We start from the raw sequence: 23534 nt of genomic DNA, 5'->3' as shown, positions 1-23534 counted from the left end.
AATCCTATATGCCTCATCAGCATTCCGATTCATTCTATAAGCATTCATACTACAACCATTCTCCGAAACATCCAGCAACAATGGCACCACCAACTTGGACAGAGCTGCTTGAGAGAAACCGGTAAGCCAAGGCGATAAGGCTTCACTTTGCAGAAACTGACTCGAGTCTAGCGTCTATGCGGAAACACAGCACAAGCCTGCAGCACTCCTCGGTCAGCCTGGTTTTGAGATACCCTCTGTTATGATCTGTATGAAAGTCTGATCTTTTTGACACGCAACACTATTTGCTAATACTCTGCAGTTACATGTATCGATTTTCGAGCATCGGCTGAGGCATTCCTCGGCATGAAAGGCGATGGTAGGACTTCACACACTTTAACGTTTTGAAGCAACTATTCTTACACAAGTACGACAGAAGCGTTTGTGGTTCGAAACCCAGGTGGTAGAATTACCACTGGCATCCAGTCGTTGCTTTTTGTCGACACATTAACGGGTGGGCAAGCTCTTAAAGATATTGTCATTATTCATCATTTCGGTAAGTACAAACACCCTTCAGTGAATGTCTACTTGTTCTAAACGATTGAAACCAAGACTGCGGCTGCACTCATATTACCGACGATGCCGTTAAAGATGCTTTGAAAGCCAAGAGTCCCGAACTGGGAGCTGAGATTGATAAGATGGCCTTTGGCACTTATTCTGCAAAGAATATGCAGCAGTGAGTTGGCCACAATCACCTGATAATACAGATCTTTGGATATGATGATTCTAACCTCGATAGACACATAAACAACATTGAGACGGACATCAAATTCTTGAAGGATTCGCCACTCGTGAGAGAGGAGTTGAAAGAGCGGGTTCATGCTTATATTTTCGACCTCCAGAGTGGCAAACTAGTTGCTGTGCCAATCAATAATTAGTCCAGAAAGAAGAATGGTCGAGTTGCTGATGGTAGTAGAGAGTGCTGGATTGACACGACGAATCATTATTTGAGTTTGAAGTCGGCGGCTGGTGCATCATTATTACTACTTGACGAAGGCCTCTACCGGAATATATGCATATGTGCCTTTACCTTCCTTGGAATAATTTAAACGCAATGTGATACCGTAATATGCATTGTGGTTGAGGAGATACATAAACATCTTTTTCCCGGAGTTGAATTGATGCTGATGATGCAATAAGGAGTTAAGTGAACATTTTATTTTATTTTATTTCTAACTTGTTTTAATTACTTCTTCTTCTTCCTTTCAAAACTCTGTTGATCGCAATTTTTTAAACAGATAAGAAAAGACATGATATTCGCTAGGGTAGCTTCAAGCTGACTTTGATAAAGATATAACGAAGCTCTTTGCTGTGTCGAGATGACTGTGAATGTGATCCCGGTTAAGATAAATAGCTCCGAGCCCAATGAGCCCACCAAGAAGAGTATTCAAATAGATCCCATTTCCTGCCTGTCCTTTCGCAGCTCCTTTACGAAATGTTGCCGAGGTGCGGTAAGCAAAATCATCCCAAGCAACGAAAATGCTTCTCAACCAAAACTTGTACTGCCAATCGGGAAACATGATGGTATTCCTCTTAGTATTCCCATCAATGAACCACGATGTGCACCCTGATGCCCAGACGAGCTTTTTGGCCATTTGTTGGACCATTTCAATGTCTCGTTTCTCAGCTGAAGGCTTGACGGTAACAATGTCCCGAGAAGGCCTGCCAACGACCAAACTTGATGTATCGGTGCGCATGGCATTTAAAATAGGCCTGATGATGCGCAGTGCTAGATTGATCTGGCATTCCGTAGTATAGATGACAGACAGATGGCCGCTGAGAGTATTGGGACCCATCATAATGAAGAAATTTGGGAACCCCGACAGGCATGTTCCCAAATAGGAAGAAGGGACGCCCTCGCTCACTCGATCCCACTGAGTTAAATCTTGTTAGACAGTGCCATGGTAATGATCGCTAGTAATTATGATTTGCACTCACATGTTCGAAGATGCTAACTCCTCTTTCTCCAAAGATTTGCAAAGAGCCAAATGGCTTTTGTGTCTCAAAACCCTGAGCAAGTACAATTGCATCCACAGGGATAATCTTTCCGGACTTTGTGCGAACTCCAGTTGGTACGATTTCTTCAATCGGGTCGTCATATATAAGATTGACATTCTCCTGATGCAGACTCGCGAGGTAACCAGTATCGTTGACACGTCTTTTGCATCCGATTTCAGTCTTGGGAACAAGGAAATCTCGATACTTTGCGGGTGCATTAGCACGAATGTAGGCGGCGGCATCTTTTGACCAGCCACTGCGTATCTCCGCGCCAGTTTCGATGTCAAATCCTTTGAAATCTCTTTCTTGATCCCAGTATAATTTGGCTCTGTAGAGACGCATTGCTAGAGGGACCCATTTCATCGTCCACTTGAACAAGGCAGAGTATTCTGGGTTGGGGCGCTCAGCTAGCCAATGTGCTTGTCGAGAGAACTGCGTTACCATTTTGGCTGCTCCAGGGCCGGAGGAGATCTCTGGAATTATTTGTGTCGCAGAGCATCCATTTCCTATGATTGAGTGTGAGGATATAGCCATCAACTACTGGATATGGGGACGAGAGACTTACCAACGACAATAAGCTCTTTATCCTTCCAATTAAACGTGTGGTCCCACTGCGCCGTGTGAAACATGTTCCCTTCGAAGGTTGAGGCGCCTGGAATGGTGCATTTCTGCGGGACAGACAGTGTTCCAACGGCCGAGATCAAAATTTTGCTGCGATATTCTGTCACTTCTGACGATTGAAGATCTCGAACCATGACGCTCCAAGTTCCCATTGCCTCGTCCCAAGAAGCCTTCTCGACAAGAGATGCCAATTGTACATGTTTGTGAATCTCGTACTGAGCGGCTACCTCTGTGAAATACTCATGTATTTCAGATTGCAAAGCAAATCTTCGAGACCAGTTGGGCTTCAACGCAAATGAATAGGAGAAGAAATGAGATGGAACCTGCCCAGACTACCTGTGAGATATATTCAAGAAACAGCAGAAAGGCATAAAAAACTTACGTCGCAGCCGCAGCCTGGGTAAGAGTTTACCCACCATGTTCCACCAATATTATCGGATTTCTCAATAATTGTGAAGTTTCTGGTCCCAAATTGCCGGACTAATTGCACGCCAAAACCGACCCCAGAGATGCCCGCACCGATGATGAGGATGTCTGTTGTTTGTGACATTTTCGGGAACCTTGACTGGGCAATTTACTTGATGAACAGAAATTCAAGAAATTGAGGCGATGAAAGAAGTGATTAGGCAAAGAAGATGCCTTATTCTTATATTAAATGTCTTTACATGGTGATTTACATTTGCATATGCGTTTTAGTATGGCCAAGAGTATGCAGCCCAGTTGCGTCACCTTTGGAGCGAGTGCATTACATGATCTGCGTGCCTCTATTGCCGTAGGAAGAAGGTGAGCCGACAATTATTGTCTGGAGAAGGCAGCCATTGATCCGGCTTGTACCCCAATTTTTACCAGCTGAAACGCCGCATAATGAAGCGGTTGAGGTACTGCCATGTTGAATACGAAGCAAAGCACTTCTACGGCTCACTTGCACAGTGTTCGGGCCATCGCAAGCGGGCAACTATGCCGAGCATGCCGGACAGATTTAGCAACGAAGCCGGACCAATCCGATATCGCTTCATCGATAGTTCGGTAGCACTGCAGGCTCGGGTAATGAAGTGGCTGCCCGCTAGTGTCATGATGCCTAGACGCCGGTGGAGAAGATGGAGATTGTGGGTTGCAATGGCTGCTTCAAGCAAGTGAGGCGAGGATGTTGGCATTGCAATGCATTTCGTAACAAATTACATGAATCGATTCCTCAATGGGAGACAGCTAATGCAGACTTTCTGTCACCTCGCCTATAGCCATCTAACATATTGGATTTGGTTGACTAAGTGCAAACATTCATTACACTTCCCCATAACAAGAATTCAGTCAATTATTTTAGTTCGGAAAGCCAAATTCTTAGCTCTAGTCTCTGGATCGGAGAGGGACTTAAAGACCAAGGACGTCTCGGCTTAGTTGCCATAAACTTTCCCTCGTACACAGAGCTATCGCCATCTTCACCCATCATATCCTGCGTCGGCATCGATACCCTCGAATTGCTCAGCATTTTCAACTCATTTCCCAAAAAGTAATACACGGATGGGAAAAGCTAGGAACAGGGCAAGTATGCGTTCGTACAGCGGTTGGTAAGTACGTGTGAGCCCCATTATCGGAGCATTTGTCTAAAGTGTAACCATAGCGTCACTTGCCGGCATCGAAAACTCAAGTGCGATGAAGAGAGGCCAGTGTGTCAAAATTGTACCAAGAGCTCACGCGATTGTCGCTACGTCGAAAGAGCTGTCTTTCGCACTTTTGACAGTAGTGTACTATTGAATGGGAAATTAAAGAACAACGTAGACACGCGCGAGCCGTTTGATGACAATCAAATATGGCTGAGCATCCCCAGACGTCGTAAGAAAATCCACGGACAGCACCCTATCCATCAAATAAATGACAGTTTTCTCTAACTCTAAGCTTAGTCACTTTCATCAATATTGAGGATCCATATGATTATGATTCCCCATCTTTGCCTGAGTGTGAATTGGAGAACCTGGATCAATCAGTGGCACACAACCTGGACGACGAGACAACGCAAACACCCCATGCCAGCAAGGGCGAAACATCGGATGAGGATAGAAATAATCTAACGCACTTCTCAATAGCTCTAAATGGGGATGAATCGCTGGCTATACCTCGATCAAATGATGATTCACATGACAATATCTTGGCCTTGCGATTACTGCGACACTTCAAAGAAGGACCCGGACAATGGTGAGGGCAGCATTACAACTCCTTGTATAATCCAAGTACTAATAGACTAGGATGGATACTTTTGATACTGGAGCCTACTTCTCACACAAGGTAACAGTCATGGCAGCCACAAAACCCTTGTTGAAATCCGCTGTGTGTGCTCTCGCGGCCAAGCACCTGGGGCATTGTCAAACAAATATGACTCGACGATTTGGAGAGCTTTCTGACGAGAGACGTACTATTTTGTCTCCGTTCGATGACAGAGTTGACTGGCATTATCAATCTGCCAAACATTATGGTTATGCTATAAAGCATCTCAAAATTGCTATCAATCTGGGAGCCTTTGAAACAGACGATGCCGATAAGGAAGAATTATTTGCTGCGATAACAATACTGTGCACATATGAGCTGATGGACGCCCCAGGCACAGCTTGGAGTGCCCATCTCAGCGCTTTACCGTTATTTAGCCCAAGACCGGATGCCGAGTTAATTCTAGGCTCTCCCATCACAATTCCGAGGGCCGCTGTGTCGGGACCGATATTCTGGAGCCTGGCTAGACAAGATTTGCTCTGCTCCTGTAAGTTCATTTGCTATATCACTCACTCTAAACTTGACAGTACTAATTCCTGGCAGTCATAAGTGAGACGCAGACGCGACTAGATTTGAAAGATATTCGTCTATGGCAAAACGCAGGTCTTGTTACCGACGAACACGGGTCACTGATGCCCTTTTACATCTCCAACGCTGCTGATGTTGAGGAGGATGCAAGAAGTAATGAACTGGTCTGGCTACTGGGCAAAATTGCGAACCATATTGCCGCTGGAGATGCCCTCGATCCTAAGCACTATGCTCTTCCGCCAGGGCAGCGACCCCTAGTCGGTGTAACACAAGAACAGTTGCTGGAGAGATGGAATATTCTCATTAGAGAGCTTCAAAACTGGCGTTGTAGCCTCCCAGCCAGCTTCAACCCGAGTGCCCGAACCACTGGTGCTGAACTGACGGGAGCGGCTGAAGAGGAGGAAGAGATTTGCCCTCTAAACTTTGAGAAGATATGGTACGAAGCGCCGATATGTGCCGCAACGATGCAGAGCTATCACATGGCCTGCATTTTATTACTAACAAATCAGCCTCAAGAGTCCACCGCAGTACGATCGTCCGTTTCTGCGCGTCTAGACTCGTATCGACAAAGTGAGCGTGAAGCTCTCCGCCACGCTCGGGAAATTTGCGGCATCAGCCTAACAAACCCTCCGGATTCGGTGCGCGTGCATTCTGTTCAAGCCCTCTTTGTAGCGGGACAAGTATTTACCGATTCGCAAGATCTTCAGGTGGTGCTCGGGCTTTTGTCCAGTATTGAACGAGACCTTGGATGGACGACAAGCCACCATGCTTCGCGAATTGCAGATTTGTTGGCTAGGCGGAGCAGTGATGAAGATCCAGAATGGATCTTTAGCTAAAATATGTAGACAATTATAGCTGAAAGAACTGTTGAAAAGACCATTCAGTTAAACGAGACAAAAGCGCATCGCGGATACACGCACCTCGTATGTAATGTAATTGCTTCGGTTCACCTGCCTACGCTAATAATCTACGGTGGAAAGTAAGCCGAGTCTAGAAGGAAGGGCTTCCGACTAGCTGCATCTGCCTATGATGCGGGCAAAATAGCTAGGTTTGTTAAAACTTAAGCAATCAGATTATTAGAAAACATTATACATGCAAACTCCTTGAAAGCTCTTTAGAGTTGTAGTATATAAGATAACCACCGAACAATCTTGCAAGGAGAAGGTGCATCAACATTTCCTCAAGACCACTCGAACAAAATGGCAGAAACAACTTCATCCCAGCGCCTACTCAACAAAGTCTGTATCGTCACCGGGTCTTCTTCCGGACTTGGTCGAGCTATTTCGTTGGCGTATGCTCGCGAGGGTGCATTTCTTGTTTGTGTTGACTTGAAACCCGATGCGCGACAAGAAGTTGAGACTGAACGGGCGATCGACACTGATGCTCTAATACGGCAAAAAGGGGGACGAGCTTTGTTCATCAAGGCAGATGTGAGCAATGCCGCTGAAGTAGAGGCAATGGTGAAAGCGACAGTCGCAGAGTATGGTCGCATAGACGTGTAAGAGGACGAAACCCCTCGTCGTTTGGGAAAATAACTTCAATTATAAGCACGTCATAGCTAAACAGTTTTATAGATTGGTCAACAACGCTGGTATCTCTATCGAAGCTGGAAAGAAAGCTCTCAAGATTCACGAAACACCAGAGAACTGGTGGGATATAACTATGGCAGTCAATACCAAATCAGTCTTCCTGGCTAGCAAGTATGTTACTGGTCAAATGCTTTCTCAAGACAAGTTCGCTTCCGGAGATCGTGGCTGGATTATCAACATCTCTTCTATCTTTGGTCTAGTTGGCGGTGGAAATATACGTAAGATTACTTGCTTTGCTGAATTGTGCAGCATAAAAGACAAAGACTGACGATGTTGGCAGCATGCTACGCAGCTTCTAAAGGAGCGGTCGCGAATCTAACGAGGCAGATCGCGATGGACTATGCTGAAGATGGCATTCATTGCAATGCCATTTGCCCTGGATGTAAGTAATGCAAATTTACACATTCATGTGAATCCATCAATTAGTTGCTAATTCAGTTTCCGCCAGATACCGCAACAGCCATCTTTGTGGAAACGACCCAGGTTCATGATGCCGAGGAGATTAGACGGCGCCATCCGCTGCATGGTATCGGTATGCCGGATGATATAACCGGAGCTGCTATTTTCCTCGCAAGCAGTGAATCTCGATGGATTACAGGCGCTATGCTACCAGTGGATGGCGGATTCACAGCGCAATGATAGGTCTATCGAATTATGGACTCAGTGTATGATGATGCCATCAAGCAAATAAACCAGGCACAGTGTATAAACATTCAATTTGGACATATGCTGATATAGCTGGTGCATTGATGTATTTATCCTGTTTTATTAGAGATAGAGGAATGCCTTTACTTATTATGTTATGGCAGACAGAACGATATGCAGCAACGTCAAAAAGCGACCGGTATTCGTACATTGATGGATGTGCAACTGACTAAGACTTTCCATAGAAACTGCCACTGAAGTACCGTATAGAATCATGTCACTGGAGATTCCTTAGTGAAAGAGAGATAAAATATTACTAACAATAGGTACCATAAAAAACTCCGAATATGCATCACCCATACATCATGTTCTATCCGTCTATATAGGAAGCAAATAGGCCCTAACACCCATCAATTCCCACTCTATATACCAATATCCATTCTATATCCATAACCAATCTATAACTTCTATACCCTTGAGAAATATAGAGCTAGGAGGGACGGCCAGCTTAGGCTGAAAGTTTGCAACGGATCGAGAGGATGCTAATAGCTGCGCCGCCGTTGAGGGATACCTCATCGATTCCAAAGGGGCTTCCAACTGCGACAACTCCATTTGCGTCAGAGAATACCTGGCAGGTGACATGGCTAGAGCCCTCAATATCAACAATCTCTGCAGAGTTGGCAATGCTGAAAGAGGCAGCGAATGGCGAACCATCTGCTGGGACCTCAATCTGCCTCGCTGAATCATCTGCCGAGTTGATCTGAACACGCACAGTCTGGGTGGGAGGAGGAGGAGCACCAGAGCCAGAGCAAACGGGCACTGTGTTGGGGGTTGTAACACAGCAGAAAGAGCCGATTGGAACCGCTTGATCGAGCTGCGAATCAACTCCTCCGTTGGATGCGTCGGTAAAGCTAACCAGCGTATGATCGTCAAATATCCCGCCAAGTTTAATTGTACCAGCAGCATCGCTGAACGCCTGGCAGACGCATCCAGATGTAACGGCTTGCGCATTCACACCAGCGTCGACTTGCCGATTGTTGGCGGTGGAAAAGAGGGTGTTGGCCGGAATGCTAGCACCGACGGATGCATCACCGTCGCCATTCTTTAACTGGATGAAGCAGCTTCCATCCTGGCGTGGGAGGTTGGTTGTAGGAAGAGCGCTGGCCGAGGCCAGGAGAACGGCAACCGAGCCAACGGTGGTCAAGAACGACTTCATGTTTAATATGTGAAAAGAGGCAAGTGGTAGCGTTTTAGCTGAAATATGAAGTTTGTGGGATATAATTGATGATGCTGATGCAGTCTGATGTGATGGGAAAGTGATGTAGCAGTGATGAGTTGAATGAGGTGATGAGGATATTCTGATTCTAAGTGTAGAACGTTGAAGTTTTATATATCACTGAAGCCGACCTTCATTCCCCATATTTCCACTACAGCCTCATGACAATAAACATATTTAGAAGATTATTTCTCGCCCAACAGCTCGGATCCTACCTTTCCGTAGCTCCAGCCTCGTGCCTATCCACCAACACCGCTTTCAGCTAACTAGATGGGTACGAGAATATGTTTGTTGGCTTGAGAGATCCATTCTCATCTGTTGGTTGAAAGAAACACTAAATTTAGCAACAGTGGTTCGATTTAGCGTTGACAAGAGTGGCGACCGACACCGGCTTAGAGTGCTCCGGAACAAAGACAAATGAATTCTCAGTCCAAGCTCCAGAATTATGTATAACAAACAATTGAACTTTTCCTATTGGCTATGCGACAAGCAATTTTTGCGGAACCTGCCATAATTAAGCGGGTATCAGCTATGATGGCGGGCATACAATAGCAGACTAAAGGGTGCTCTTATCATCGTACTTTGAACGAATGTGTCATCACTTGAGGGTTGCTGCAAGCTTCAAAGTTTGGGAGGCACTAATTTATTCTACATAGAAAAAACATGTTTTGATTGTTCAAATAAACAATATTATCGTCATGTGACATAGATACTACTAAGAATTGTGCGACGATTAAATGTTTTAACGCTCCAGCATGCTGCTCTCACAGAGTTGTGACTGACATTCACATACCACAAGCAATTTGAGAGTGGCAAACAATCCTTGGGCCAGCGCTGAGCCTCTCTTTTCAAATACTAAACAAGTGGTCATGCGATGAATGGATGCTTCGTACAGCTGCCAAATATAACTTACATCACATTACCAACCCTATTCTAATTTAGAATCGGAATATTGCTGGTAGGAAAATAAGCTGTTGACAAATTATTTGACGCCAAATCTCCGTACAATAGAGGTTTTCATGACTATTAGCCACATGAGGCAATTGAAGATTTCTGGTGTTGAAGTTACCTTTACCATCATCTCAAATTGCTGGTTTTGGTCTTTATATACTCGCTATCGATATGTCGTAATGATCCGTCGAATTGCGCGATGGTACGTTCGTGATCTCGCACTAGGATCGCGTCAAACTGCAGTTCGGCACGCAATCGCGGGGAAGACACCATCTTTAATCACTGATATGAGTCGACGCCGATAAGCCGTAAGTCCGTACAGAGAAATAGAGTGACCACAGAGAGATTTGCTGCGAAAATCGCTGGCCTTGGCAGCCGACTTCCGTAGTTCAGCTGCTACACGCGATGCTGGGATGCGTGATATGGAAAAGATCTTACCAATCAATATTTGATAAGACATGCGCAATATCAGGGGATGGGAATGATGTAATTATAGGCAGTGTTGCACAATTGCAGAATAAAAGACATTACTACACTGGGTAAGAACTATATAACTCATTGTCGTATATAATAAGTGACGCATTCTCGCCTTCTTACTGATTAGAACATTGGCAACGTGGTTCGAGTCTTATAACCCACATCAAAACGTAGCATATTTCCTCTTGATACCTGTCAAAATGGCACCATCCGTCACAGAAACCGTCACAGAAACTGTGACTCAAGTCACTGAAAACCTCAAGCAGAAGCCTGCTGCAAGCCTCAAGGATCAAACCGAACCAGCCCTTGAGACGGGCCATCGGGAACCCTTGAAGCTGAGCGGAGCACTTGACCAATTCAAGCAGTTTGAAGTCACACCAGTCATTGGAAAGGAATTTGTCGATGTCGATCTAGCTGAGTGGCTAAGAGCACCTAACTCAGACGAATTGTTGAGAGATTTGGCCATCACAGGTACGATTTTGAGAATCCCCTACTCCCATCTCATTCTATATCACATTAGCTTACAAAGTCTCAAGTCTCCCAAAGAGGTGTCGTTTTCTTCCGTAAGCAGGACAACATCACCAACGACCTTCAAAAGGAGCTCGTACAGCGTCTTGGCGAGCTCAGTGGAAAGCCAAAGACATCTGGGCTGCACATTCATCCAGTTAACAATGGTGCTCGAGACCACGGTGTTGAAGACAATGAAATCAGCGTCATTTCCTCAGAGCAGGCCAAGAAGATTTATGCAGACCGCTTTCTGAAGACTAACAAGCGCCAGAGCCAAAAGTCACAATGGCACTCCGATATCACTTTTGAGCCCATCCCTAGTGACTACGCTCTGCTGAGATTGACGGAGCTCCCAACAACGGGAGGAGGTACGCACATTCAACAAGTTCTTGGCGCTATAAAAGCTAATGGACACTCTTAGACACACTTTGGGCTTCTGGATATGAGCTTTATGATCGCATCTCTAAGCCACTGCAGAAGTTCTTTGATGGCTTAACAGCCTACTACGCACAGCCCGGCTTCAAGGAGGCTGCTGATCACAACGGGTTCTCTCTCTTTTCTACTCCTCGAGGAGCACCCGAGAACATTGGCGATGTTCTTGAAGCTATTCACCCCGTCATTCGTACCAATCCCGTTACTGGGTGGAAGAGTGTCTTCGCTGTCGGCCATCACGTCCAGCATATTCACGGCCTTTCTGAAGAAGAATCCAAGTATTTCTTGGACTGGTTCGTACGATTGATCGTCGAAAACCACGATCTACAGGTCCGAAACCGCTGGCAAAACGTCAACGATCTGGCCATCTGGGATAACCGCAGCGTCTACCACGCCGCCACGCCAGATTATCTTCACCAGGGCCTTGGCGAGCGGACCGGATCTCGGTCTGTGAGCTTGGGCGAGAAGCCTTACTTTGACCCTCAAAGCGTGAGCCGCAGAGAAGCCATTGCATCTGGAAAGGTATGAGGGAATGAATCACGCAATGGAATTCGTTGGATGACTAGATCTATATGATAATACAGACGAATTCTAACAATTGAACCAAATAATTCTCATGGTGTGCTTGTGATATGAGCGTGGTACAGTAGAAACCGAAATTAGTGCAAATAAGATTAGCTCTCAGCAAAAGCCTTCACAACAGCCTTCGCTCCCTCAGGATGCGTCATGAGTCGATCCATCTCCTCACCGGCCTTGATGTGATATTTGCCGCGTTCCAACATATCCCTCTCATATTTCTCTACCGCCTTATTTATATGCTCCAGCCCGTATTCTTGAATCTTAATAACGAGTTCCAAGGCATCCTTCATGGCGAGATTGACACCCTCCCCATTGGGTACCGATAAATGCGCAGCGTCTCCCGCCAAAGTCACACCTGGTACCGAGTTCCAACCAAAGCCTTCTGCAGGGAGTTGGTACAGCGGCCAGCTGCGGAAATTCTCCGCGTTTCGAATGTAATCTCTTAAATCCTCAGCCCAGCCTTTGAAGAAAGAGGACAAAAGCATATCACGAGTGGCTTGGGGGTTGTTCAGGTCCATAGACGTGCCAACAAAGTGCTCGGGAGCAGTAATGCCAAAATAGATCCTGTATGAGTTATCACCTTGTCGTTGAATGATCATACGGCTTGGCCCTGCTAGAAACAGAGCTATGCCATGACCGATTTTGTCCGTCAGCGTCTTGTGCAATAAGCTGCTTTCCTGTATGCGAGTTTCGATAAAGGTACTTCCTGCATATTGTGGCTTCGTAGAGGTAATCTATAACTATTTTGTTAAATGTCTAGCTTTTAATGTCGAGGAAGTGATGACAGCCGTACCGCAGCTCGTACTTTGCTCCAGGCCCCATCCGTCCCGACAACGAGCGAGAATCCACCAACTGTGTTGCCATTGGAAAAATGTAGGATGGGAGACGAGTTGTCACCGTCGAAACTCAACTTTGTCAGCCGATGAGACCACACTATTTGGTTTTGTGGAATTGACTCCAGAAGGATGTCTCGTAAGCTCCTGCGGTCAATCTCGGGCTTTCCACCGGTCTTAAAGCCGTCTTGTCCATCTTCTGCCTCGCCAGTAGCTCGATGCAGCAGCTCTCCATGAGAGTCAAAAAAGGTAACCTGATCGTCCTCCCATCTCGCTTTCTGAGCAAAGGCATTGTACAAACCAGCCTCCCGAAGAGCAAGCTGACCTGTTTCTTTGCGTATATCAAGTGAGCCACTAGAGACTAGTGTTGCCGCTGACTCTTCTTTTTCGTAGACGGTGAAGGGGATATTCTTGCGGTGGAGGAGGCGGGCTAGAGTGAGGCCGCAAGGGCCGGCCCCGATGATGGCAATGGCACTCTTCATTATGCAGCGACAAACTCGTGAAAGTTGGGCGAAGAAGGGGTTACTGTACGAGTGAAGATTATTCCAAAGCCTTGGTGAAGCATGCTTGATATACTTTCCATTTCTTATTCAAGCGGCTCTACGTATCTAATGTCCAGCAGGCTTCCGGCTTTGGAAGCCCCCAATTGGGTGATGCGGCACTCGGGGCCGAACCACTCGGGACCGAGTCACTAAGACCCGAACCCACTAAGGCCCGAGCTACCGTGCAAATGAACTATTGCTACCGACGTGGATGGCCGATTCATCTCATCTCTATCTCTTCATCTCTGTTTCATTAGCATTCTTCACGACAGTACTCAGCACGCCGACATAACTACTGACTGTGGATCGGCAGGGAATAGGAGATTAGCTTTACAACGAGAGCTCATACATGTATTTTCTCTCCGCCTAATCGGATGCCATGGGAACTGCACGCAATCCACCCCCGAGCGTTCCCAGCAGGCCAACTTTTGCTTGTGTTCGCTGCGCTGGGCGGAAAGTAAAATGTGACAGGCATATACCATGCACCGCGTGCGTCAAACATGGAGCTGAGTGCGTGTTTCAACCTCCGCCGCCTCCTCGGAGAAGACGTCGACCCGGGGCAACTGGACCTTTGATAGATAGGCGCGAATACCCGCAAACACGCCTTCAAGCGCGAGGCCACAGCCCGAAGGAATCACCCAATCCTCCTGATACTGATTCACGGAGTCATCTGTCGGGTCGGGAAACTCGCGGCTCACAATTGAGCTCATCGGGGCCAAGCGGGAGCGTCAGCAAAACTCAAGTTATCCAAGGACGAGGGCAGTCAATGTTGATTGATAAGTGAGTTCACACCCCAAATAATTTAGATATATTTGCTGAGTCCCCGCGTAGTAGCTTGTGGTCAAGAGTTGTGGAAGAGGTGAGTGTCCTGCCGCGTATCTTGCTTGGGTTGCTTTGCTGGTTGCTAACGGTATCATAAGTTTCACGACCCCGAGGATGCTCTGCGGAGAAGTTCAGACGACTCGAGTGATGCAGAAACCCTCAATGATGACTTTAGTTTTGTGCTTGGCGGCCCACCGACATCTCGCCCCAAACGCTTTCATCCACCGCCTCAACAGATACATCAACTATGGCGCACTTTTGTGGAAAATGTTGATCCTCTCTCCAAAGTTGTGCATATCCCCACACTAGAAAAGGCATTCCATGAGGCTGCAAATGAAATAGACACGGTCTCACGGAGCTTTGAGGCACTCATGTTTGCCATCTACAGCGCCGCCGTCATGTCACTGAGCGACGTTGAGTGTAAGGAACGACTTCACGAGCCTCGAAAGTCTCTGCGATCTAGATTAATGACTGCCACAAAGGCAGCATTATCGCGAGCCAACTTCATGAGCACAGCTAGCCTTGTAGTTCTCCAGGCATTGGTCATTCACATCATCTCAGCGCGAGACATGTACGAGCCGCGCGCCCTTTGGACCTTGACAGGTGTGGCGGTTCGCCTTGCCAACGGCATGGGCCTTGATCGCGATGGAACACTTCTTGGGCTGCCACCATTTGAAACAGAGCTGCGGCGACGCGTGTGGTGGTTTCTGAAAGCGCAAGATCTACAGAATGCTGAGCTGTGCGGCCTTCCCAAGTTTCGAGATGTTGGCCTGAGCAGCGACTCCCCAAAGCGTCCCACCAACATCAACGACATTGAGCTCTATCCGGGAATGCCTGTCTCGCCGGTAGAGTCGGGAAGTTTGACGGACATGACGTTTCTCGCTATTAGATACGACCTACTCTGGTTTGCCGACGCCCGCGTTGCCAAGTTTCGTCAGCAAGGCAAGAGTCTGAGCCAGTGGGATCAGGATTTCGCATCCGGAGGTGATAAGGCGGAGACGGATCAAGGTGTAAAGGAAATAGAAGAGCATCTGGAAACAAAATACCTTCGGCGTTGCGATCCTTCGCAGCCGCTGCAGCTAATGTCGATGCTGATGGCACGGGCTGCGATAGACACCCTTCGCTTCATGACACACCACCCACGCAGATGGACCAGCATCAACCAGGCGCCGCCATTTGAGCGTCAATGGGTGTGGGAAGTCAGCATCAGGCTTCTAGAGCAACGCGACATGCTGCAGTCAAATCCCTCACTGAACAAGTTTGCATGGCACGCAGCGTTTACCATGCAATGGCCTGCTTTCATCCACGTGCTCGATAGCCTCCGAGCCAATCCGTCTACGCCGGATGCCGAGAAAGCGTGGAGGCTGATTGCGAACACCTTCGAGAATAATATGAGTATGTTCTCAGACTCGAGAAAGCCCATCCACAGAGCCGTGCGCAGTCTCTGTCTGAAGGCATACGATGCTCACAGGCTGCAGCGCAATGGTGTTTCTGCTCTCCAGACGCCGGCGTTTATTTTGAAGCTACGGCAGCAACATGAACAAGAGGTGGTGAAGATCAAAAGACAAGCCTGCCGTAGGAAAGCCGATGATGCATTCCAGTGGGATCCCATCAGCTCCGAGGCGACTACCGCATCGACAGGTCTTAAGCACGGCACAATATCCGACCAGGAAGACGCTGCGCAACACGGGGATGCTGGTGGGCAAAATCAACGATTCGAGCATGCCAAAGAGTACGGCAGCGAAGCTGAATATACCTATGCTGTAGAAGACATAGACCTGGCTTCTCTGCTGGCTGGGGACGTCAGCGCAGATAACAGGGCGTATAAAACCATCAACTGGGAGCAATGGGATCTTTTCCTCGCTGATTCCAATATCAATTGAGCAATGCTACTTTACAGAGGCAAGCAGACTCATTTCGGTCGCTGTTGCAGCTTATTCGGGAATAAAGGTGATCGTCCCCAGTTACACTGCAGATTTTGCTCCCCACGTAGGCGACAGTAGGCTATGGAAGACGGCCAATCGCTGCCGTTGACCTATTCGATGCCGGATAATAGCTCTGATGATTCAAATGGCAAAATAATGGAATACCTTGTTGCCATTAAAGTACATATGATGCATGCATGTGCTGGGCGTTGCCGAGCGATGGTACCGCATGCTCCTTATACTATGGATTCTCAGAAGCAAAAACAGAAAAGGGAAAACGTTAGAATTAAGGTTAATTTTACACGAACTGCCACTCTGTACATTTTAGCATAGGTACTTGTGATAGCGCCGTGTGTGCCTCGCCAACGCAAGGCAGAATATAACGCAGAAATCAATATTGCGGCTGAAAAAGCTGCACGGAACAAGCTAGGTAGCCAACAGAACTAGTTCTTCTTTCTTTCAATAAAAACACCAACAAGGCGGCGCGCGTGCGTTGGGCATCTCCAGGACTCCTAAGGATGAGCAAAATGTCGCTCTTCGATTATGAGCTGTTGAAGCCGCTGAAGCCATTCCAATATTCCCCCGTCTCTCCATCAAAGCGAGTATTTCGCTTAGTTCAGCTCCTCCCTCCAAAGCTGGCTATTATACCAGGAACTCATGGCACCATCCGCATCAGGCTAGTTGAAGCTGATATCGACTCTGGCGTCCATTATGATGCCCTCTCCTACGCATGGAATGTGGCAGCAGGCCAGACAAAACCAAATCGAAAAATCATTGTCGAAACAAATGAAGACTCTTTCAAACTCTTTATTTTCCCAGCATTGGAAAACGCGCTGATTCATCTCGGCTCCCTCAATATTACTGAATATCTCTTCATTGATCAAATCAGCATCAATCAGGAGGACCGCGACGAGAAGAGTCATCAAGTGTTGCTCATGCAAGATATATATGCAAAAAGCGCACGCACTCTTGTTTGGCTAGGCCCACCAACTCGAGCATCAGACAGGTATTTTGACATTGTTCAGGAGATATCTCAAGAAGGAGTATTGAGCGGACTCATGGGGCCTCGGCTCGGTCACTTTATGCACGTCTTTGACGCCGTAATGGATCCCACCTTATCGGTTAACGAAGCAGAACGTGAAGACCGAGATGCTGTTTTGGATCTGGTTCATCGATACGGCGACCGTTTCCCATTGGATGGCTTTGCCGATGTACTTGATCGAAGTTGGTTCAATCGTTTGTGGGTTATTCAAGAAGCCTGTCTTGCGCCCTCTGTCATTTTTGTGTGTGGCGATAAATCACTATGCTTTGACTGCTTCAGAGGAGGAGCGCTTTTCTACAACATATACAACACACACTGGGTGAACCAAATAACAGGAACTATATCTCAGCACGTACTCCGTGAACGGGATGCTCTTTTTGGCAAGACGATTGGACTGAGACGGATTTTCCAAGAGCGAAAAGCTATCCATGACACGAGAGTGAGGCAGGGCCTACACGATCTTGTGCTCAAATACAACGTCAATGACGATTTGAAGAAGATTGGAGCAACGCTGGAACAAGACCGTATTTTCGGCTTACTGGGACTCGCAGCAGACGATGATAATTTAAGAAGCCGAGTTCGGGTGGATTATGAAGCCAAAGTTACTCAAATGTATTCCGAAATCGCGGAGCTACTTCTGAAAGAGAGCATCGATGTTCTCTTATTCAACCAGCAACCAAAGAAAACTCCAGGCTTGCCCTCATGGGTACCAGATTGGGCTATGAATCTTGCTATACCAGTAGGATATATGGCCCTGAAACAGCCTACTTTTACAGCTGGGGGTGCAAGGACAGAGCCTCCCGTTCTCGTGAAGAACGAGCATCCGCAGCTTCATCTTCGTGGAATTTTAGTGGACGAAGTTGTGGACGTGGGAACACGATTACACAGTGCGCAGTCTGATCCACAAGTGGCAGAGCAGATCGATTACCGCTCAGCAAAATTGTTTTTTGACGAGGTCTCAAAATTTGCCCAAGTGGGCGCTGCTACAGTTCAAGGCAGAGATCCTTCTGTCTCTGGCGCTGAAGTGGAACTTGGTTTACAGCTGCGCTTGTGTGATTCGAGCCGATCATACAGATATTTCACACAGACTCTCGGCATAGCTCCTGGCATCGAGAGACTTAAAGCTTTGCACAGCAGTATATATTCTCTTGGAGAACGACTAATTCGATCGGATGAGACGGTTGCGTCCTATCACATCACACGCATCTATCGAACAATAGGAATTGTCCCTTGGTATTGGGAACCCATGTCTGAAATGGAAAGTCTACGAATCTGTGCACTGAATCCAGCTTTGGCTGGAAATATTGCATGCCAAGCTATTCGTGATTTTACGATAGACATGGTCGGTCTTGTCGTCGCTTCGTTTAGAGTTTGGTTTGCATCCAAAGTTATCATATATCGTCGTCGCTTTGGCAAAATGAACTTGCGACCTTCCCGTGAGAGCGTTGAAAAGGTAGGACTTGACCCTGATGTTAGCTTTAGCCCGGATATGAACACTTTTACGACCAATATGCTCAAGAATATGAGGCGAAGATTGTATCAGACAACAGCGGGTTATGTAGGTCTGGGGCCACCGGATATGAGGGCGGGTGACTGCATAGTCATATTCCACGGCGGAACTACACCACATGTATTAAGGAAACTTGAGAGTGAAGCCGAAGGCGACAAATATCAGTATATGGGCGAGGCATATTGCGACGGACTCATGGATGGCGAAATTTTTGAAGACAAGACTAAGAGTGACGGAACTTTTGTGCTGGTGTGAATGAGTGAGCAAAGAAACGACGGGGCTGTATCATCAAGGCACGATAATGGATGTTTGCGCATGCTTCTAACTCTGACTTGCGAATGGGAACCAATGATAAAAGGCCATAATCTTCAATTAGTGAGAATTCGAAAGCGGAAAATGCTATTATTAATACTGCTAGAAGCCGGTCAGATGTTCATGTTCTCATCATCTCTAACTCGCAATACGATGTAAACCACATTTCCTGCCATACAGACGCGACAAATTGCTTATACTCAAGCTTAAGAGTGCGCCAAACCCCAGTCTATAACCACTACTTAGTTAACCACCTAGTGAATATGACGGAAATACTTAGCGCAACCTCTCTTTAACATGATTGAACCTAAATGGCTATGATCAGCAGACCGAGAATACAATTCCAGTATTAAATGCGATACGGCCCTGACGTCATGAGTTACGTATTACGCATAGTTGCGTCAATGTGTATTTTTCTAATCGCAACTATTCTATCAAGCAATCTTTTATTCTTGACCTATTGGCGAAAATTTGTATCACCTCAATTGTCATTTTTAATTGTCAAAGTCAACAAAATGAGTATTGACGCTGCAAACTTAATTAAAGCTGCCGTTCCAGAAGCGGAAGGGCGAAGCGCACGTATCATTTCACAGAATGTGTCAGATCACAGAGATCCCAACTTCCTCTCCAAGGATTTCCCGCGGAAACCTCCAAAATTGTATCTGACAGCAGAGAGCGATGAATTTGACGCTGTCACCATCGCTGAATGGCAAGCTGAAGGGTTCGACGTTGAGTATCTCCCGATGGGCAATGGTGGAGACGAATATTTGCAGAAGCTTCGAGGGCTCCGAGGAAATGAGATGAGCTCATTTGAGATTTTTGGCATCGTTGGTAAGTTAGAAAATGCCATACAAAGACCAGTAGAAAAGGCTAATGTGAATCGCGATAGCATACGGCGATGCTGCCGCCATGTGCCTTGAGCACTATCACATTATGGATAATAACCCTGACTTCAAGCTCAAACTTCTCATTGCTTATTATCCGACTGCAATCCCAGATCCAAAAGGCCGATTTCCAAACAACATCTCAGCCCTCGTACACTTAATCGCCGGGGAAGATGTCGGCGTCACAAAGCAGTCGCAAATGATTGGCATCCAAGGTAAACGACGCACAACACACAAAACCATCCAACCGGGAATCGGTACGGGCGGCTTGCTTAGTCTTGCATACCCCAGCTACACTTATCAAGCACAGCCTGGATTTGCGGAACATGATTTGGATGAGTATGATATGATATCTGCAGGCTTGGCATGGAGTCGGAGTCTGGCTGCGGCGAGGAGAGCAATGGGACAGACGGTGGACTTGGAACCAGTGTGGGAAGAAAACGTCCAAGGTAGGTTCTGAGATGGCTTTTCCGCGATGATACTTATTACAAAGCATATATTTCTTTTCTTTTCGCTGCATTGTTGGCTGTGGTTGCTGACACTGTCATCTAGGAAAGTTTTTCACTCGCAACATCAAGCCGACCATGTCGAGCTACACAACTCATAAGAGCCCGCATGTGACTTACATTCCCACCCTAACGGGAGGCATTGGGGCCGACGAGCTTCAAGAGTTCTACTCTCAATATTTCGGAAACCCAAAGTCGCTCAAGTTGACTTTATTATCTCGAACAATTGGAGCGGACCGCATCGTCGACGAAATTCACGTTCGATTCAAGCACACGCAAGAGATGCCTTGGATTCTGCCAGGCGTTCCAGCCACCCAGAAGCGGGTTCAAATACTTGTTGTCAGTATTGTTACGATGAGAGGAGGAAAGCTATATCATGAGCATGTCTACTGGGATCAAGCCAGTGTGTTGTACCAGATCGGAGCCCTGGATCCCGATGTTGTGCCAGAGGCAGCTCGAAAGCTGGGTATAGAAAAGTTGCCGATTGTTGGAAGCGCTGCGGCATCGAGAGTACTGAAAGGTTGGGATCCCGAGGAGGAAGGGGAGGCGGATAATGACTTGATAGCTGGATGGCACGACGGTGACGATGGTGACGATGGTGACGATGGTGACGATGGTGACGATGGTGACGATGGTGTGAATGACCAGCCTCAGAAGAGCGAGGGCGCAGACGACAAAGGCACCAAAAAGCCAGAAGAGAAAGTCGTGAAAACGCCAGAAGAGAAAGTCACCAAACAGCCAGAAGAGAAAGTCACCAAAAAGCCAGAGGAGAAAGTCACCAAAAAGCCAGAGGAGAAAGCAGGCAAAGAGCCAGAGGAGAAAGCAGGCAAAGAGCCAGGAGAGGGCCAAGGCAGTTAAGGCAAACGTCAATCTCGTTCATATTCCCACAAAGTTTGTGTATTTTAGGATCAACTTGTCTGGAGATGGCGGTTATATAATTAAGCGCTGGATTGTTCAACCACAAGGACATGGTCTTCGGGGCCGGTTTGAACGCCTCTTTAGGTAGCATTGCCGGACCCGAATCAATGTTTTAAGGCCGAGCCGGTCGTTGATGTGACGCTTCAAATCCCGAGATGAGGACGGAATTGTCGCGCCCCCGGTAGATACAGGCATAGTCATGGTTAATAATTTCACCGATTGGATCTTGTGATCTCGGTAAGTGATAACGGGAGGAGAGAGATCTGCTTTGTGCAGCCATAGAGAGCGGCTTTCACTGGCCAGGATCGCGGAATGGAGGCGCGTTCTGCTTCCCCACTGGGCCGACACCATCCGTTGGATCCATAGCTGCAGCCAGGCTGTTACACTATTTGTCCGACCCTGTTGGTGCGGGCAAAATCTGGGGTAACTCGGGATTTCGGCCATCATTATGGCCTATGCTGGTGGACAACGAGTAAAAATCAAAGGGTTAATAAAGGAGGATTTATTTGCACAATGAAGTTTTCCTGTTGTTGTGTTTTTTCACTGCCTGGTAGCAATTCGAAGCAATCATGTTGCCTTTGAAGCTTATTTGTTTGGCTGGTGGTGTGGTCATCTTAGCCCGCCTTCTACTCTTTCTTATTAGAAGCCTCACTTCACCAACACGCAAAATTCCTGGGCCTTTTTTGGCACGACTCACCCGACTATGGTATTTCAGGCGTGTGGCCCTCGGCGGCTTCGAACAAGAGAATATCCAACTTCATCGAAAATACGGCCCGGTGGTGCGTCTCGCTCCAAACATGTACAGCATCGATATACCAGAAGCGGTAAACACGGTGTATGGCATCGGCTCGAAACTACCAAAATCAGAATGGTATGACGGATGGAAACATCCGAGTCCAGATATGTGGACCATGTTTCCAGATAAAGATATTAAACGACACGCCCAGACGAGAAGGGTATTTCAAGGCCTGTACAGCATGTCCAGTCTTGTCAGCTACGAGAAATACGTGGACGAATGTGCAGATGTCCTAGTAAACCGCTTGTCCATATCCTCGAAAAGCCGCGAGCCCATCAACATGGGCCACTGGTTCCAGTGTTACGCATTCGACGTTATTGGGAACATTACATTCTCCAAACCATTCGGCTTTCTCGATCGTGGAGAAGACGTCTCTGGTCTGCTACAGGCTCTGCATAAAGTCATGGCTTACTCTACTCTTATTGGCATTTTCTCTTCCCTTCATCCCTATGTATTTGCCGTCACCAGTTTCTTTGGCATTGGAGGGGCTGCTGGACGTATGTATCTCGCAGGATATGTGAAAGAGCGAATCCGCCAACGAAAGGCCGAAAAGGAGATGAGCGAAGAAAAGGCAATATCGCATGCTGACGGGTCTCCCGAGGATTTCCTGGAAAAAATCATGATTAAAAATAAAGATGCGCCATCCAAGGTCACCGACTATCATGTTTTTATGATGAGCATGTCCAACATCATTGCCGGCTCTGACACCACTGCCATCAGCCTATCGGCCATTTTGTACTATCTTCTCAAATATCCAGATGTCATGAGGAAACTCAGAGAAGAGGTTGACCAATCTACCTCTGCCGGCGACCATTTGAGCTTCAAAGAGAGTCTTGAGATGCCATATTGGCAGGCGGTCATGAAGGAAGCGCTGCGTCTTCATCCCGCCACTGGACTTCCTCTTTGGAGAACTGTCACTGAGGGTGGACTGGAGCTGAATGGACAATTCTTCCCAGCGGGCACAACTATTGGCCTAAATACATGGACTGCACACTACAACGAAGACGTATTTGGCAGAGATGCTGCAGCATTCCGGCCGGAAAGATGGCTAGAAGCTGAAAAAGAAGGAGGCGACAGGATAGCACAGATGAACGCATACTACTTGCCGGTAAGTATCACATGAGTGAACGAGCGCTTAATGTTTACGGCACACAAAAGAAGATGATCAAATACTAATGTGGGAGTAGTTTGGCTTGGGATCCCGGACTTGCATCGGTCGACACATTTCCTATCTGGAAATGTCAAAGCTCATTCCACTACTTATCAAGAACTTTGACTTTGAGCTACAAGATAAGCAAAGGGATTGGAAAACAACAAACTACTGGTTTGTCAAGCCGAATAACTTTGATGTAACCGTCAGGGCTAGGACAGTTGTATGAGAGTAGCTGGACGAGGAGATGAACGTATTGTTTACAATAGGTATCAAATGATATGAATATGATACTTGTGCCTTTTCCACCAAAATAGGTAGAGCCGAAGCCTTATACAGTTCGCAGAACTTTTATGTTTGTTCGAGGATCTAACCGCAAAGAGCCCACCTTTG

General features: G+C 47.0%; 10 protein-coding genes across 10 annotated transcripts; 7 read left to right on the top strand and 3 right to left on the bottom strand.

Moving 5' to 3' along the window:
* Positions 1 to 49: 49 nt before the first annotated feature.
* V8C40DRAFT_76690 (carbonic anhydrase) lies at positions 50 to 920 on the top strand (the record flags this gene model as incomplete). The annotated part of the gene is made up of 6 exons (XM_083223408.1): positions 50 to 121; positions 172 to 248; positions 302 to 358; positions 416 to 535; positions 592 to 715; positions 779 to 920. The coding sequence occupies exons 1-6, from the start codon at positions 81 to 83 to the stop codon at positions 915 to 917; spliced, it is 558 nt and encodes a 185-aa protein (XP_083069935.1). The 5' UTR covers positions 50 to 80.
* Positions 921 to 1310: 390 nt separating this feature from the next.
* Positions 1311 to 3254, bottom strand: V8C40DRAFT_281806 (flavin-containing monooxygenase; the record flags this gene model as incomplete). The annotated part of the gene is made up of 4 exons (XM_083221682.1): positions 3041 to 3254; positions 2603 to 2981; positions 1978 to 2543; positions 1311 to 1913 (listed from the first exon to the last, which is right to left on the bottom strand). The coding sequence occupies exons 1-4, from the start codon at positions 3206 to 3208 to the stop codon at positions 1311 to 1313; spliced, it is 1716 nt and encodes a 571-aa protein (XP_083069934.1). The 5' UTR covers positions 3209 to 3254.
* Positions 3255 to 4079: 825 nt separating this feature from the next.
* On the top strand, positions 4080 to 6416 carry V8C40DRAFT_253453 (uncharacterized protein; the record flags this gene model as incomplete). Its single annotated transcript, XM_083217613.1, has 5 exons — positions 4080 to 4223; positions 4277 to 4488; positions 4557 to 4848; positions 4899 to 5404; positions 5461 to 6416. Coding segments are annotated over exons 1-5 (1874 nt in total), but the record flags the coding sequence as incomplete, so codon positions are not given.
* A 96-nt stretch (positions 6417 to 6512) lies between these two features.
* Positions 6513 to 7860, top strand: V8C40DRAFT_76683 (SDR family NAD(P)-dependent oxidoreductase). Its single transcript, XM_083223407.1, has 4 exons — positions 6513 to 6943; positions 7020 to 7252; positions 7315 to 7416; positions 7483 to 7860. The coding sequence occupies exons 1-4, from the start codon at positions 6645 to 6647 to the stop codon at positions 7671 to 7673; spliced, it is 825 nt and encodes a 274-aa protein (XP_083069932.1). The 5' UTR covers positions 6513 to 6644; the 3' UTR covers positions 7674 to 7860.
* Positions 7861 to 8187: 327 nt separating this feature from the next.
* V8C40DRAFT_269106 (uncharacterized protein) lies at positions 8188 to 8895 on the bottom strand (the record flags this gene model as incomplete). Its single annotated transcript, XM_083220044.1, has 1 exon — positions 8188 to 8895. The coding sequence occupies one exon, from the start codon at positions 8893 to 8895 to the stop codon at positions 8188 to 8190; it is 708 nt and encodes a 235-aa protein (XP_083069931.1).
* Positions 8896 to 10449: 1554 nt separating this feature from the next.
* V8C40DRAFT_76673 (TauD/TfdA dioxygenase family protein) lies at positions 10450 to 11987 on the top strand. The gene is made up of 3 exons (XM_083223406.1): positions 10450 to 10854; positions 10920 to 11258; positions 11312 to 11987. Exons 1-3 carry the CDS (start codon positions 10584 to 10586, stop codon positions 11848 to 11850), a joined length of 1149 nt encoding a protein of 382 aa, XP_083069930.1. The 5' UTR covers positions 10450 to 10583; the 3' UTR covers positions 11851 to 11987.
* Positions 11988 to 11996: 9 nt separating this feature from the next.
* Positions 11997 to 13216, bottom strand: V8C40DRAFT_281803 (FAD-dependent oxidoreductase; the record flags this gene model as incomplete). The annotated part of the gene is made up of 2 exons (XM_083221681.1): positions 11997 to 12635; positions 12695 to 13216. The coding sequence occupies 2 exons, from the start codon at positions 13214 to 13216 to the stop codon at positions 11997 to 11999; spliced, it is 1161 nt and encodes a 386-aa protein (XP_083069929.1).
* Positions 13217 to 13655: 439 nt separating this feature from the next.
* On the top strand, positions 13656 to 16057 carry V8C40DRAFT_281801 (mitogen-activated protein kinase; the record flags this gene model as incomplete). The annotated part of the gene is made up of 3 exons (XM_083221680.1): positions 13656 to 14056; positions 14111 to 14135; positions 14197 to 16057. The coding sequence occupies 3 exons, from the start codon at positions 13656 to 13658 to the stop codon at positions 15979 to 15981; spliced, it is 2211 nt and encodes a 736-aa protein (XP_083069928.1). The 3' UTR covers positions 15982 to 16057.
* A 444-nt stretch (positions 16058 to 16501) lies between these two features.
* V8C40DRAFT_253444 (heterokaryon incompatibility domain-containing protein) lies at positions 16502 to 19155 on the top strand. Its single transcript, XM_083217612.1, has one exon. The coding sequence runs from the start codon at positions 16542 to 16544 to the stop codon at positions 18828 to 18830; it is 2289 nt and encodes a 762-aa protein (XP_083069927.1). The 5' UTR covers positions 16502 to 16541; the 3' UTR covers positions 18831 to 19155.
* Positions 19156 to 19402: 247 nt separating this feature from the next.
* On the top strand, positions 19403 to 23370 carry V8C40DRAFT_276918 (cytochrome P450; the record flags this gene model as incomplete). The annotated part of the gene is made up of 7 exons (XM_083220904.1): positions 19403 to 19718; positions 19777 to 20220; positions 20417 to 20911; positions 21170 to 21174; positions 21393 to 21397; positions 21911 to 23099; positions 23179 to 23370. 7 exons carry the CDS (start codon positions 19403 to 19405, stop codon positions 23368 to 23370), a joined length of 2646 nt encoding a protein of 881 aa, XP_083069926.1.
* Between the last annotated feature and the right edge of the window lie 164 nt (positions 23371 to 23534).

The sequence above is a fragment of the Trichoderma camerunense genome, assembly GCF_050948025.1.
Source record: "Trichoderma camerunense strain CBS 138272 chromosome Unknown V8C40scaffold_17, whole genome shotgun sequence".
In the NCBI taxonomy this organism is placed as follows: domain Eukaryota; kingdom Fungi; phylum Ascomycota; class Sordariomycetes; order Hypocreales; family Hypocreaceae; genus Trichoderma; species Trichoderma camerunense.
This window is presented reverse-complemented; position numbering and strand designations above follow the sequence as displayed.

Excerpts from the sequence above, each read along its gene's own strand:
- V8C40DRAFT_76673 (XM_083223406.1), top strand. The coding sequence starts at position 10,584 with ATGGCACCATCCGTCACAGAAACCGTCACAGAAACTGTGACTCAAGTC. Across the intron at positions 10,855-10,919 it reads GAGAGATTTGGCCATCACAG|TCTCCCAAAGAGGTGTCGTT; the intron begins GTACGATTTTGA and ends CAAAGTCTCAAG. Across the intron at positions 11,259-11,311 it reads GCTCCCAACAACGGGAGGAG|ACACACTTTGGGCTTCTGGA; the intron begins GTACGCACATTC and ends GGACACTCTTAG.
- V8C40DRAFT_76683 (XM_083223407.1), top strand. The coding sequence starts at position 6,645 with ATGGCAGAAACAACTTCATCCCAGCGCCTACTCAACAAAGTCTGTATC. Across the intron at positions 7,253-7,314 it reads AGTTGGCGGTGGAAATATAC|CATGCTACGCAGCTTCTAAA; the intron begins GTAAGATTACTT and ends CGATGTTGGCAG. Across the intron at positions 7,417-7,482 it reads CAATGCCATTTGCCCTGGAT|ATACCGCAACAGCCATCTTT; the intron begins GTAAGTAATGCA and ends AGTTTCCGCCAG.
- V8C40DRAFT_253444 (XM_083217612.1), top strand. The coding sequence starts at position 16,542 with ATGAGCAAAATGTCGCTCTTCGATTATGAGCTGTTGAAGCCGCTGAAG.